Source organism: Malaclemys terrapin, chromosome 5 (genome assembly GCF_027887155.1).
Source record: "Malaclemys terrapin pileata isolate rMalTer1 chromosome 5, rMalTer1.hap1, whole genome shotgun sequence".
Taxonomy (NCBI): Eukaryota; Metazoa; Chordata; order Testudines; family Emydidae; genus Malaclemys; species Malaclemys terrapin.
In genome coordinates, this window is record NC_071509.1 from 57,923,494 (window position 1) to 57,939,806 (window position 16,313).

Below are 16,313 nucleotides of genomic sequence, written 5' to 3' on the forward strand. Positions count from 1 at the left end.
ACCAGCAAGTCTTGCTTCTGTTTTTCCTGGGTAGAGTAGCTGGTCATTAGAGACTAACAGGGCTAGGCCCTACCAATACCACCTCAACTGTAGTAGAACCAGGCAAAATGTTTCTCAACTGTGTTCCAGTTAACACTTAAAAAAAAAAAGTGGGAAAGGAAAGAGCACAGATTCACTAAAAAGCCATCAACTACACTTAACTTGCAAACAAGTTATTAGCATTACGTAAACCTAGCTGATATAGAAGCAAATAAGGCTTCTGTTAGCTGTAATTTGTCAACAAGTCTTCTGAAACTGAATATTCAAAATAAAGTCCCAAGTGGTAAATGGATTTATCTTCCAGCCATAGATTTCAACATGCTTTATGAACAAAGTTAGTTTCAACACCCTGTGAGATAGGGAGGTATTAAAGGTGCCATCAAGGTTTTCCAGCTGAGTCCACATGTGCAATTCAAGAGTGGAGACCTCCCTCAACTGTGTTGACCCTCTGAAGTTAATTACTGGTAGGTGTGCCTGGCGTAGCTACTGGTGAGGAATACCACCTTCGGTTTTGCTGTCACCAAAGGCTGGTCTACACTCCCTCTTATCGGTGCAGTTAAATAACTGCAAACCCTGGTGTGGCTACATTACATCAATTTAAAGTTAATTAAATTTCTTTGGGCAAGTGAAATATTAAACCATGTTTAAATCTGCTTGCGAGTCCATGCACAAAGTGGCACTGGTTTAACTACATTGATGCAACTTTCATTAAGAGAAATGTCTAAAAGGCAGCTTGCTGCTAAATTGAGGATTGTTGAATCTTGGGCAAAGTGATTTTGATTAATATCCTCTAATCTCAGTGTAGTCTCAAAGCAGCCAAGAGGTCATAATTGTGAACACATGCTTTATACACCTTCAGAGGACATCTTCCAACTAGTCTTGTTCAAGATATTCTTTTAAGATGTCTTTAGAAAGAGGTAGCATGGAAACACTTCTGTGAGATACAGGGAGCGGATATGGAAAGTTATGAATACTTTGATGTCACAATTTTATAAAAACTGTAGGTGATCAGATCAGTGAAGGGAAGTTACTGTATATTGGTTTATTAGAATTTCATGTGCTACTACACTGATCTATACACCCATTATTCTATAATTCAGTGGGGTCTGTGCACAAATGCGATACACATGGTTCAGATAAAAACATGCAAAACATACACTTGAAAGGCAATGGGACACACTGATAGCGTCAAGGAGCCTATCTCCAAGCAGTTGCAAACATTATTTTGCCAGAGCTGGGAGTTATCAGACCAAAGGTAGCGCGATCCAAAAGTGGCTCGATTCCTGCAAAGATGAGTCAATTGCCAGAGGTTGTCCAGGGAGTTGCCAGTGAGCACTGACAGGGAGAAAAGTTATAGGGAGCTAGTTGTACCAGAGTCCCCATGCAGAAGATGGTTACACACCCGGAAAGCTATAGTTTCAGATAGTATGTTTTAACATTTGCTTTCACCAATACTTAAAGTTTTCACCAAGAGGCTTCTGTTCTTAATACTTGGCTTTAAGGAGGCTGTTCAGTTGCTGATTACCACTGTTATTGCCCTGGAGGGAACAGAATTGCATGATCAAGATACCTTGTCAGACCTGCTGAAGTAAATTATAATTGATACACAGGCAACTGCAATCCAGGGTGTGGTCTGAGTGGGAGTGTCATACTATTCCACCCCAATAGAAGCGAGAAGCCTGAGATTGGAGACAGGATGCACTTGGAGAGACCAGGAGGAGTCAGAGGTGCAGTTAGCTTGGTAACTATGACAGTCTTAATTCCCTAGCAATAACAGGAGCTCTGTCTTAAATTCTTTTGAGATTTCTCTAGCTGAACTGTGCAAGCTTCACGTTTTAACCTCCTAATATTAGTGCTTCTGCCTGTTGCAGTATACGCAGCACTCTTTCTTCCAGAGAAATCCAGTGGAAATTTAGAAAACATGCAGTTTGAGGGGAACCCTATAATTGTACATGGAAAATAACAGCTCACTGCTATTCTAAGCAGAAGAAAAATGAGGTTAAAGTTTTCTTGTCAGTTCCACTGCGACCCACAACTCTGAATAGTATCACAATGTTATACTATTACTTGAAAGCTAAGCTGTATCTGAGATACTGTAGCTATTTGCATGGTCAGAAATACATCACTGCATTGCTTTATATTTGGAAAGTTATTACATCCATAAGGCAGAAAATATATATATATTTTTAAAACAAAAGTTTAAATTCTGCAGTAATTCTTAGCTCTCCCTCTCTCAAACAAAGCATCTATTTACCATTGACATGTAGGTCTTTCCCAGTGGTGGCTGATGCCCAAAATAATGGTGGAGCTGAGCTGCAGGTAGCAATGTGCATTCTACCATACCCTTCCTTGCAGATTGATCCTCTTTTTCAAATTGTGGCACTGGTTGGGACAAGATGGTCACATGATTATTTTTGGTGAAGAAGTGGGAAGAGAAAGGGGTACTCTTTCAGAATAAAAAATTGGGACACTACACACGAGGGCAGGATGGGATGACCACTTTACTGTTGCTCTGTAAGTCCCTTCTCCTCCTCCCTCTTACACTATCATCTCCCTTCACATATCCAGTTTAACCCATAACCTTATTCACAAATTGACTTAATTCCCTGCTACATTCATATACCCACACACCATGCTCTTCACCTTCTACTTAGAACCAGTCCCCTCCCACCTGCTGGTCCTAGGAAAAACTCTTCCCCCCTCCAAATCAGCACCCATCAATCCAGCTTTGAAGTAGTCTGACTGAAGCTGGGTCTGGAAAGGCAGGAGCAGAAGCATGAAGGAGTGTGCAAAGATACTGTTATGTTCTGACTCCGGGCTGGCTGACCTGAATAGCCTCATACAGTCTGTATTCTCTGCAACTTCTCCCCACTGCCGTGTATGGTCTGCTGCAGGGTCAGATGTCCCCTGCTGTTAATCAGATATACTGCAACCTGTAGGACTAAAGTAGCTGCAGTCTTTCCAGGAGTTCCTGGGTCAGCAGCCTTTTCTGCACCTCACAACACTAGCTGTACCACACAGCAGATGTGTGTGAATAATTTTTCAGTTTGTTGACCCCAACTAAAATTATTTCATTTTCAAAATTGCCAGTGAACTGAAATAATCCATTATTTCCCCATCTCAATTCATAGATAAGGCCAGAAGAGACTATTGTGATCATCGATATAACAGGCCATAAAACTTCCCTGAATCAATCCCAGTTTGAACTAGAGCACACCTTTTAGAAAAACATCCAATCTTGATTTAAAAGTTCCAAGGATGGAGAATCTTCCACCGCCCTTGGTAAGTTGTTCCAATGATTATTTACACTATTATTTAAAAAAAAAAAAAATCTTATTTTGAGTCTGAATTTATCTTATTTCAGCCACTGGATCTTGTTATACTATTGTCTGCTAGATTGGGAGAGCCCTCTACTCTCTAATTTCTGTTCCCCAATTTCTGTTGTAGACTGATCAAATCACCTCTTGACTGTCTTTTTTTGAGCACCTTGAATATCACTGTAAGCCAGGTTTTCCAATCTTAATCATTTTCGTGACTCTTCTCCGTACCTTCACCAATTTATCAGCATCCTTGAATTGTTGACACCAGAACTGGACACCACATTCCAGTAGCAGTTACACTAGTGCCAAATACAGAGGTAATGTAATCTCTCCACTCCTACTCAAGATTCCCTTTTTATACACCCATGAATCACATTAACCTTTTTGACCCTAGTATCACACTGGAAGCTTGGGGTCAGCCATGACCCCCCCCAATTTTTTCCCCACGGTTACGGCTTCCCCAAAGTCCCCCATCCCGCAAGTATGGTCTATATTCTTTGTTCCTGCATGCTTACATTTGGGTTTACTGAAACTCTGTTTTCTTGCACCCAGCTCACCAAGCAATCCAGATTGCTTTGCACTTGTGACCTGTCCCTGTTATTTACCACTGATTACCACTGTTATTGCCCTGGAGGGAACAGAATTGCATGATCAAGATACCTTGTCAGACCTGCCCAATCTGTGTCCAGGGTCGGCTCCAGGATTTTGGCCGCCCCAAGCAGCCAAGAAAAAAAAAAAAAAAGCCACGATCGCGATCTGCGTCGGCAATTCAGTGGGAGGTCCTTCGCTCCGAGCAGGAGTGAGGGACCATCCGCCGAATAGCTGGACGTGCCGCCCCTCTCCGCAGTGGCCACCCCAAGCACCTGCTTGCCAGGCTGGTGCCTGGAGCCGGCCCTGTCTGTGTGTTGGAAATGAATTATTTTCTTTTCTTGTAGGTCAGTGATAAGTATTACCCAGCACAGGGCCAAGAACCAATCCCTTTGGGATTCCACTCGAAATAACACTCAACGATTCAGGGATGCTGGAACAATTTTGATAGTGGCTGGGATGAGAACCAGTGACCAAACTGTATACCCCTTATATAATGGAAACCACTTCAAGTCAGCACCTATGTAATGAATCTCCATTTACAATTACATTTTGAGATCTCTCGGCCACTATTATCCAGTCAACATGTGCCATGTTGATTTGGTATTTATAATGCTGGCAGACCTGGTGCCAGCTTATGTCAAAGCCCCTAGACCTCACTGAATACTGACAAATGCATAGCTGGAAATCAATCTGGCTCACCTGTGTGCTAGTGTTGTTAAAACTGGTATTAGATTAATACAGATATGTTTAGTGTTTGGACTTTAAATGCTTGTGAATTGCTGCATACATTAATCTCACTTATTATATCTGTATCCCATGTTACAAGGTAATCGTTAATTGTTCGTTCTGTTACTATGAAAGTGTTTACTATGAAACTAAAAATCCCCACAGTGAGGAGAGAAGCATTACCAAGTGTGAAATACTAGTTTACCACAAGAGGTGTCATCTCCTGCCCCACAAAAGGCCTACAGACACCAGACAAGCCACTGTGGAACATCATCAGAAAAGATTGTTTATTTTCCCCCCCACACCCATGTAGAGGGGACAAATACTCATCCCATGACAGCTTGAACTCTGGGGGAAAGGAATAAAAATCCCTGTCAAGAAGAAATTGTCATTATGCTGCTTGGAATTTGGAGAGGGCAATAATTCTAAGCAAAAGGAAAGGATCCCCAAGCTGCTTAGCCCTAAAGGACTTATAGAGCTTGCACATCACAACAGCTTCTACTGCTTTCTGGACCCTAAGACTAACTCATTTGTGTGTATATTTACCTCCTTTAACATTGTAAATCTCTCTCATTTCCTTTTCTTAATAAATCTTTAGTTAGTAAATTGTAGGATTGGCTACAAGCACTGTCTTTGGTGTGTGATCAGAGGTGCAAAAGACCTGAGAAAAGTGACTGGTTCTTTGGGACTGGGAGTAACCTGAATATTGTTGGGAATGGAGCCTGAAGCCCTATGGCTAGAGCCTTCCACCCATCACCCAAGGGCTGAATCCCGACTCTGGGAAGGTGAGGAACTCACTGGCTGCCTGCTCCTCCAGCTGGTCTCCCCCAGAGGGGGGGGGGGCAGGGCCCAAACACTACTGAAGGCCTCCTCTCCCACCATCACAGCCCAGGCAGCTGTGGCCACAAGAAAAGCCCCCTGGGGGCTGCATTTGGCCACGGCGGCCGCATTTGAGAAACGCTGATTTAGGAACTGGTGTCTAAATCTAAATGCCAGCACTTTCTATTCAGAATTTCAGCTTCAATTATTGGCACAATAGCAGTCTACCTATCTGCAGAATTGCTATTGTGAACTAACATTAGGTTTTTAAGTTGTATCTAGGATTTCTAAAATGATTGCTCAAATCACTAGCCACACCATGTATACAAAAATAGCACTGGAGTCATGCCTTAACTGCACTTTCACAGTAGACAGTGTTTTGGCTTAAATTCTGTACCTCCTTCTACATATCCTTCACCAATCCAGCACTTCAGCTGTGGTCTATACCAATCAATGTAGACAGAGTGGACACCTCAAGGTCATGGCTGTTTTCACTCACAATCTTTAAAGGTCACTTAATTCTACAATTAGATACCTAAATGGAAAATTACGCCATACTGCAGATAAGAACCCTGAACACAGATTTTTAAATATAAGCAAGACCTTTTGTGCTAATAGGTGAATAAGCATATCTAGGCAAAAGTTACACTTTGAAACAGTCACCACATGGAACATCCTTAATAACCCACAGCTAAGCTCCAATGCAATAGGTGTTCTAGTTTCTGTAAAATATCAGTGATTACCATATGAATCCAATTAATCATTGCCAAATCCCTTTGCCCTTCACAAAAGCCCCCACAAATTAATAGATTCATAATATTGTACCCATAAATCCCTGAGATTAAGTCCTTGCTGAGTCCTAGCAAAAACAGTTCTTAGCTAATGACTAAAAACCCAATTGTTCCAATTTTGAATTAAACTGAACCTGAATCCAAGCCAGCCCTAGATTTTGCCACTACTCATGCTCCACGTTAATGTACTTTTCAATTAGCTGCATCCTATTTCCATCTCACGGTACACGGAGGTGGATTTTTTTTTTAAATCAATTTTAGAAGTATTTACATTAGCAATAGAACACATTATTTGTATAATGTTCTTTCTTTAAATTGCTCAGCAGGTTGAAAGTTTTGACAAGCTCTGTGTTCTTAGTAGAGACTGGTGTTAAACCTCAAGTTCACAACTTCCTTTAATGAACGTAAATTTTATGTTCTGCATAGCAATAAGCCAGTGTTGTAAAGCACTTGGCCTTCAGGCAAAATCCAATCTGTTTGAAGCTCATCGTGACTGATTTAGATTTCAGAGAAAACAAACCCTTATTTGAAAACAATTTAGTTCTTATGATTGTAAAAAAGTCTTCCAAACATGAACAAAGTATAAAACCAGTGCAGTGATGTCTTCTCAAATCTGTAGAGCGCCTGAAACTCAGATATCAACACCCTACTGATGAATAGGACAATTAGTTTATATCTAAATAATGCCCCCAATTTGAGCATGGGTGAACTACATATGCAAATAGTCAGAAGATAAAACTCTATTCTAAAAGTCTCTTTTCCTCCAGTGACGTCAAATGCAGCAGTAACTTCCTTAAGTACAAGTTTCATTATCACAGAAAGAGCACATTCAACCTATTATCATTAGGAGACTTTCTGTGGATCTGGCAGATTACAGGATCCTTATGCCATAGATCAGGGGTGGGCAAACTATGGCCCATGGGCTGGATCCATCCTGCCAGTCATTTCAATCTGCCCCTCGAGCTCCCGCTGGGGAGTGGGGTCTGGGGCTGCCCCGCTCCGGTGCTCCAGTGGGGGAGCAGGGTCGATGGCCACTCTGCGCGGCTCCTGGAAGCAGCAGCATGGCTCCACTCTGGCTCCTACATGTAGGGGCGTACGGGGGTTCTGCACGCTGCCCCAAGCGCCGCCCCCATTGACCAAGAACCAGGGCCAATGGGAGCTGCAGGGGTGGCGCCTGCGGACAGAGCGGCATGCAGCAAAGCCACCTGGCCACGCCTCTATGTAGGAGCCAGAAGGGGGACATGCCCTTGCTTCTGGGAGCTGCTTGAGGTAAGCGCCGCCTGGAGCCTGCACCCGAGCCACCAGCCCCCACACCCCAACCTCCCCGCACCAGCACTAATCCCCCTCCCGCCCTCTGAACCCCCGGTCCCAGCCCAGAGCACCCTCCTGCACCCCAAACCCATCATCTCCTGCCCCACCCAAGAGCCTGAACCCCCAGCCAGAGTCCTCAGCCCCAACCACACCCCAACCCAAAAAAAAAAAAAAAAATGCTGGGCCGCATTCTGCATGGCACTAGCTGGCATTGGGCATTCAGTTAATTCTGAAGAAAGAGCATGCGACTTTTCCTTGAAGTGTAAAAGCATTGTACTACAGAGCATCCAAAACAAAACCCCTCAGTATTCCTCACACCATTTTTTTTCCTTTGATACAGCTCTATGTAATCTGATCAATAAGAATGAAAAACAAAAAAGCAAGCTTCTGAAAAAGAAAAAAAAATTAATTAGAAAAGCTTGTGAGCACAAAATGGTGCATGGTCCATAATTCTAAAGGGCAGGAAATAAAGTGTTTTAACTTGAGGATCAACTTTCACTGGCATGTGATGAATTATGCATTTCAGTGTACAAAGTGTGACTCACTTGTTAGCAAACAAATAGAGAAACTCATTTCCCAACATTCCCCCCCCAGAGCAGGGCTGGCTCCAAGTTTTTTGCCGCCCCAAGCAAAAGAATTTTCCTGCGCCCCCCGACCCCGCCCCAACTCCGCCCCTTCCCTACCCCATTCCATCCCCTTCCCCAAATCCTCGGCCCCGCCTCCTTCCCCGGGATGCTGCATTTCCCCTCCTACTCCTCCATCCCAGGCTTGTAACCCGGGGGAGGGGGGGGGTTTCGCAGAGGAACTGTAGCTCACCTCTGCTCCACCTGCTCCCCTTCTCCCCCCTCCCAGGCTTGCCACACCAATCAGATGTTTTGCAGCAAGCCTAGGAGGGGGGAGAAGTGGAGTGGCGGTGCGCTCATGGAAGGATGTGCTCAGGGAAGGAGGCAGCGAAGTGAGTTGGGGGGAGCCGTTCCTCTGCCCCCCCTCCCCAGGGTTACTTCCTGCGGCCCTCCCCGCACCCCCACCACTGCAGCTCACCTCTACTCAGGGCTGGAAAAGAAAGGAGCCGGAGTGCCGCCCCTTGGAAAGCACTGCCCCAAGCACATGCTTGGAGCGCTGGTGCCTAGAGCTGGCCCTGCCCCAGAGATCTCTATTCCAGTCCAGACGCATAGGTTTAATTGTGCCCACTGCCAACAAATGGTGACAAAATAGCTAAAGCTTGGGGAGATTACCCCTTCTGCTTCTCTGAACTGACGGACACATAGGCTCACAGAACTCCACTGAAACTAAAAAGTAGTACTAGCAAAACATAAGTGACTGCAGAAACCAAAGTAAAACTCTATTCAAAGTCACTGTGCTAAACTGCTGCATCATGGCAAGGGTATGAACTTGTAATAGAAGATCTCACAGAAAGGTAGCAGACAAATTTAAAAACCTCTTCTCCTGTATACAAGATCAAATTCCAGACACTTGGAATCCTTGTATTGCTTTAGTAAAAGCTAACATATGATCCACAGATTAAGGCCAAAAGTGATTTGTAATCTAGTTTGATCTCCTGAACAACAAGAGAGAATTTCTCACAATAATTTCTGCATTAGGCCCATAACTTCTGGTTAGCTAGAACACATCTTTCAGAAAGACATCCAATCTTCATTTGGGAGGTGGTAGTGTCTTCCAGAGACATGTAGCACCTTTCCACCCTATGTTGCATCCAACAGGCTTCTAGTTCTAGTGAAGGGACACATTAATGCCCCAGTGGCAAGTTTAGTATTCCTATCACAGACCTTTTATCTCTTTTCACAAAGACCCCATTAATCTGTTCAAGTGAGTTGGAAAGATCTTTATGTACAAGAGAATGTCCACCCAAGATTTATTCTGCCTCTATCAACTGGCTGGGTAAAAACTAGCTCCAGGTTTATGGACTGGTATGAAATATAGGAGAGAGAAGAACTATTATACAAAACAGAAGCCTCAGAACAGAATTATTTAGAATATCAGCCACTTTTTAACCTTTTGTCACTCTTCCCAATGTCACACAAGTTGATACCAACATTTCTAGTTAATTGCAACCTATCATTCAAGCACAGCATGCAGTAACATACACTGAGGCTGCTTGCTACTAAAAAAAAAAAAAAAGTCAAGAATTTGTCAGCACAAGCCATAAAAAAAAGGGACAAGCTTCTGTTCAACATGAATCTTCTATTTTTCCCAAACCACATCAAGTTTGTTTTGTAGGGATATTAAAGAAGGTACTAACAGTGATTCCCCCAAGTGACAGTGACCCCCTCATAATTTGGCCCCCATACTTTAAAATCCAACAGTTTCACCAAGTACAAAAATCTCTTGGGTCTTCGGTTAAAACTTGTAAGCTACTGTCTGTAGAAACCATTGATTATATCTATCCTGTGAAAGATATTTTACTACTATGTAAAACTTACAAACAAGTTAACTGACTTTGTTATACAATGTAAACAAACATATAAGCTGTTAAGTGTCTTTCACTTCATTCAACTGCTCCTAGGACAGATCCCCACCCTCTGTGATTAAAGGGCCGGGAGTCTCAAATGAATTAGCACACACTCTGAAAGTGGAGACAGTAAATTAAAATATGGTTAAGGGATGGAATGTATGCTGATGAATGCTTGATATACATGGATGGTTAGGGAGGAGCCAGCCTAGAAAAGGAGTATCCATCGGCCGAAGAATGTGTCAAGTGGATGACCAGAAACCCCCGGAGGGTAAACTGGGACCCACCCCATCACCTGGAAGGATGAGAAACGCAAACTTTGGACAGTGTGGAGCCACCAGGAATGTGCCACTTTGGACAGGAATGTGCCATCTGCTGATTGAGTCAGCAACAGCAGGATGAAACAGCTCCCATAGACTAACATAGGAACTAATTCCTATAAGAATGGACTCTAAAGACTGATGACTTTGAGTCTCTGGTTCTGCTGCCAGCCTCCAGGAGCATCAGGTGCACCTGACACAGACTCGGCTCCATCCTCATGACCAAGATACCTGGCCAGTAACTTGGCATGAGCAACTTCTAGGCTGGTAACTATAACACCTATACAGAACTTGAATGAATGATTGTGTGAATGAATGAATGAATAAATCTCTCTCTCTCTCTCTATGTATGTATGTATAAGAAATAAGTAGTCAAACAACGTTGTTTATTTTTATCTTTTGCTTTATCAGTATATTTACAATAAATGTGGCATCTTTGCCTTATCCCTCTTAATAAGATCCTGCTGGTTTTTATTCTATTGGTATAACAGTTTTAACAAATTATTGCCACATGACTAAACTGCAAAGTAACTATATCCAAATTTGTTACCCATATGTTTCTTGTATGTTGCTTTTAAAAACGTCCATTTTGTGTACAAAGCATATGGATGACATATTAGTACAGACTACAGTTTGGCAGCTGGATGGTCTAATAGCACAGAAGTAAAGCACAGAGAAAAAAGGTAAAATTGTATGTTTGAAACTTGAGTCTCCATGGTTGGTTATATCATACTAACTTCTTGTAAGGCTACTTAATTTAAGAATGAAACACTAGGATACTATACCAAAAGCATCTTAAAGATGGCATATAAGGATATATAATTGTGGGGATCTCCCCTTGTTATCCATTAACAACAATTTGGGGAGAAAACAGGATTTGAGAACTCACCGGAATTGAAACCCGACAATAGTCTTCGGGGCCCATTCAGTACAGGAGTACCTATAATGTTCAGAGAAGATATGGATGTAACATTCTAAACTGTATTAAGATTTATAAATAAGTTCCAGTAGATGGGTAAAAAAGCATCTTCTCAGCCTCCTTTCATGTACTCTCCTTGTGTGGTGGCATATGTAATTCAGTAAGATATTAGTATTAATCCCAAAATTTGCTATGACATTAAGATGCTGGTAAGATATGTGAGAATGAAACACAACAAGATTCCTGTTAATTATGAACTGTTTTACCGTAATCAATCACTTTTAATTGACATCACTAGTTAAGAGCTTGACCTTTAACTATCCCATTTGTTAGCACTGGTAGTGCTGTGCTTCATGTAAGCCAGATAGTACTATTTTGTTTTATTCTGTCCACAGTATTGCCACTTCTGAGGCCTTTAAGAATGAAGTGGCCTGTAATAATTGTCAGCTTTAATCTGTGGGCAGACATTTACATATCCTTCTCAAAAAGGAGAAAACACAGTGGTTACACACTAAAGAATGTAACCTTTCAAGTTAACAGGGGGGAAAAAAGCTAATTTGTCTTTTATTAGTGTGACCTAAGGACCACATAACTGACAGTAACCTTTAGTGTAAAAACTAAGTAAGTGGAACTATTACTGATAACTCTTGCATGGTAGAGACTTAAAAATAAAGAATTTTAGAGAGGAGGGAGGGATAGCTCAGTGGTTTGAGCATTGGTCTGCTAAACCCAGGGTTGTGAGTTCAATCCTTGAGGGGGGCCATTTAGGCATCTGGGGCAAAAATCTGTCTGGGGATTGGTCCTGCTTTGAGCAGGGGGTTGGACTAGATGACCTCCTGAGGTCCCTTCCAACCCTGACATTCTATGAGCTATGAGCTGAAAGGTTTATTGATTTTCAAGAACACTGTTACTTGGTCCAATTTGCAAAGATAAAAATTAATTAAAAGGCTCAACTCATCTGGCTGTGCATAGGAAGTATCAAGATCTCCATGTGAGACCTTACAAGCATATGCTTCAGTAAGTAGGAGGCAACACAATTTGCATTGTATCTTAACTACTGTACATTAGTCTGATGCAGTTCAATTTTAACTCTAAGCCACATGATAGGAACTTTGTGAGTAGTCAGTGAATACCTATGACAAGGTGTCAGATTCTAGAACCTTTCATGAAGATTCATTTTTATACTTTTAAATGTGTAGACAACCAACTAGATATGTCCTTTTAAACACTAATTCAGCATTAAAATGGGTTTGAGTATCTGAGACAGGGAGGTAAGGGGGCAGAGCTGTTATCTAAGTTAAACAAAAACTCCAAGAAGGGGCTAAATTTGGGCCTCATCTTGTATGTATACTCTAAGTAAGCATTATTCAAATCCTGCTTATAAAACATTTAAATTTGTATTTATAAAAACAAATGTAGATAAACAAGTGACATTACAGGCCCTTGAATCTTTTTTCCAGAAAATGAAAGGTTAGTATTTCACTCTGATGACAAAGAAAGTAAATTAGGGATTTTTGTATTGGGGACAGATTTGTGAAATCCATCTCCACTTTCAAAGTTTCAGCTACAGCTGAAGCTCTGCTAGAGCTGGCAATCTTGATCATTTCAAAATTGAACAGCAGAGCTCTCACTAAAGAAAGGGAAGACTGCAAAGTGTAAATGAGAAAGACTTTACCCAATGGCTGGTTGCCTCTTGGCTCACTGGTTTTCCTTGCTGGAAGAAATGGTCCAGCTGATTTTGGTATACATTGGTTCAGTGAACCAGACTTGTTCTTTGTTCCTAAAAAACCAAAGACTTAGATTAGGTTTTTAAATTTAAAACTAGATCTGTGATAAGAACTTGTCCAATTTAAGAAAATAACTTAAGGTTACTGATCATTTAAAACCCTGAACTTTAACTTTAAGAATCAACATATAGTTAAAGAGGAAATTGATTCTGAACTATAGTCTCCTTTAGAAAGATTTTTAAAATGGCAGAACAATGACTTAGATGAATAAAAACTACTTTAAGTAAATTTTCTTTATTGAAAATTGAGAATGGAAAAAATAAGATACTTTTAATAGTTAAGTTAATAAGGAGTGTTAGTAAACACATTTTCAGATGTATTCCAAAATTAAATTTACCTTATTACATCTAAATATAGAAGTGGCAACAAACAGCAGCAAAGTACCACCACCTCAAGGCCTCTGCCTTTCATACTTAAAGTTGCAAGTTATTTTATAGCTTGTCATCCTCTAAAAGCGTTAATCACTTGTGTTAGTTATTCAGTGTTTTAAATCCAATTTTTTCTGTTGTGGTTTTCATGAAATTATCTCAAATTCCTACTTTTCACTGAAACACAATAATGTGCACCACCACCACTCCTGACTGAAGACATGTCAGAGTTCAGTAACCTGTTAGCCCAAAATGTGCTTGACAGAAGCATTTTAGCAGTAAGTATTTTGGAGAAAGCTTTTCAGCCATCTCCCATTATGCCACTTCATTTTGGCCAGTGAATGAAGCTGTTACTCTATTCAGCCCATGTATGACAGTAGTTCAGATACTGTATTGTACAGAGAAAGATTTAAGAAAAAACCTGCACCTGGTCAGTTGCATTTTATAGTTATGAACAGCATTATTAAGCTTATCAACTGATGGAGAAGTCCTACATACACTCACTTAAGAATATGTCTATGCTGCAGCTAAAAGGTGAGATTCCTAGATCTGGTAGACTCATGCTCTAGGTCCACTTGAGCTAGAGCACTAAAATAGAAGTGTAGCTTCAGCAGCATGGGCTGTTACCCCAAATACATACTTAGAATCTCTGATGGGTTGTATTCTCGTGGCTAGCCTGGCCACACTGCTATTTTTAGTACCCTAGCTCAAAGAGAGCTAGAATGTGGGTCTCTAAGGGAACTGGGAATTACACCTCCCAGCTGCAATATAGACACTGCATAAGGGGAGAGGAACCAGAATTAAATGTTTAACAAGTAACGGGAGATGGTGTTTAAAATAAACTACTTGCAGCAGCAGAGATTATAGCACAAGTACCCAATCTCTGGCAAAAGCAAAAGCAGAGCTCTGATTTCTCCTTAGCCGGTAAGAGCAATTAGAAATGAGGGCAGCAGAAGGAGCTAATGTCTGGTTGAGGAGTTTCTGGGCTCCTGTTGGAAGGTGGGGCAGTAACATTGACTAGGACAGGCTATGTATCTCAGCCACTACTACCCTACTCAATGACTGCGCATTCTCTCCATGGTCCCCTCACCCTTGGAAGGGTTAGATGAGGACTACCTTTCCTCAAGCTCCCTCTCCTCTGTGGGTGGACAAGGACGGGGTCAAGGTGAAATTATAGAATATATGACAATAGATTTTGCATTAAGAAGTCTCTTGTAATGTTAACATCATGCAAGTAGAATCCAAATGAACTCTCTCCTGACATCTAGCGGTGAGCTGTGGAAAAAGACTTCAGGAGCTGATCTCCTTTGCATGGGCACACCCACCTTGCCTAGGTGCTCAGCATGATGGGATTGCTTGCCCAAATGGTCACTTTTGGCTGGTGTGGGATCCCCAGTGTCCTTGTTATTGGGGCAGGAGTAATAAAGTATTGTTATCCTTGCTGTGTGAATCAAGGGAAGCAGAACTGTATTTAGCATTTCCCAATTGAGACACTCATCCGCAATTAAATGGCAGTTGCTAGGCAGGGGACATGGATTCCAAAGCTCATGAGTTGAGAGAGGGTGGGGATAGGTACTTGTACTCAATGGTACGAGCCTTACCTAAAGGCCCCAGACATCATTTGACCCTTCCTTTCTCCACTGTGTAATAACAGAGCTGGTTTAGACTCAATTGAGAGTCTTCTTACAGGCTGCAGAGCTGAAATCATTGATACCTAGATCTAAGTATTAGACCTGCTTTGGGACAATGTCTCTGATGCAAGAGACTACCCAGTGTGCACCAGCAGTTAGGATCCCCACTGAGAGAGGAAATCACAGAGCTGTGTTAAGAGGGGGGGCCCTGAAGACATCTTGGTGCAGCCAGCAGGGCGGCTGGTGGAGAGTGCCAGAGCAGAGCCTCACGAAGAGGGGTGGTGAGTGAGTGCTCGAGCAACGGGGCAAGTAAGGTGCCTCCTCTCCCCTCCCCCCTCACCACCCAGGGTGGGAGGTGAACTCTGCAGATGCACCTCTGAACTCTGGATCTGCACTGTCTAAGGACAGCAACTGTGAGTGGGGTGCAGAGAAGGGATGGGCATGTTAAAGGGACTTCTGGGTTACTGGACTTAAGACCTTGAGGGAAAAAGGACACTGCCAACTTACTTGGTGGTTGGTCTTTTGCGCATGGTTTGTGTTTATAAACCCTGTTTGTGGTGTTTCCCTAAATTAATGCTGCATTATTTCCCTCCTTTTCTTCAAAGTTTTTTGCTACACTCAGGCTCTTTGCTTGCGAGAGGGGAAGTATAGCCTCTTAGAGGTGCCCAGGGGAGGAGGGAAGGAAGAGGTATATAATTGTCCAAGGTCACTGAGTGGGGGCTCGAGAAGGTTGTGTGTTGTATTGGTGAAAAGGAACCCTTAGGTACTGAACCCGGTCCTTGTTACTGCCAACTCTGACTGGCAGGAGGTTACAATCATCTAAACTTAAATTTGGGGAGGAGCATTTAAAAAAAAAAAAAAGCTCTAAAATGGGAAGTCAAGGTTTCCTTCCCTATTTTACATTCAGGTCAAGTCTTAAAAGTAGCATTTTTATGAGTGGGGATAGGAATTTATAGATTCCATAGCCAGAAGTGACCATTGTGATTATCTAGTCTGACCTGTAAAGCATAGGCCATAGAACTTCCCTAAAATAATTCCTAGAGCAGATCTTATATAAAACATCCAATCTTCATTTAAAAATGGTCAGTGATGGAGAATTCACCATGACCCTTGGTAAATTGTTCCAAGGATTTATCTCTCTCACTGTTAAACATTTACGCCTTATTTCCAATCTGAGTTTGTCTAGCTTGGGGAGCAGTAGGGATATACCCCTGCCCTGTA

At 42.1% G+C, this 16,313-nt stretch overlaps 1 protein-coding gene across 6 annotated transcripts in view; it reads right to left on the reverse strand.

Annotated features, from left to right (window-relative positions):
* MTUS1 (microtubule associated scaffold protein 1) overlaps positions 1–16,313 on the reverse strand; it is a 213,705-nt gene that overhangs the window by 124,886 nt on the left and 72,506 nt on the right. For all 6 annotated transcript variants that reach the window (XM_054029299.1, XM_054029300.1, XM_054029296.1 and 3 more), the window contains 2 exons: positions 12,982–13,086; positions 11,277–11,327 (listed from right to left, as the gene is read on the reverse strand). In XM_054029299.1, the coding sequence (XP_053885274.1) occupies positions 11,277–11,327; positions 12,982–13,086 (156 nt within the window). The remainder of the gene's footprint in view (positions 1–11,276; positions 11,328–12,981; positions 13,087–16,313) is intronic.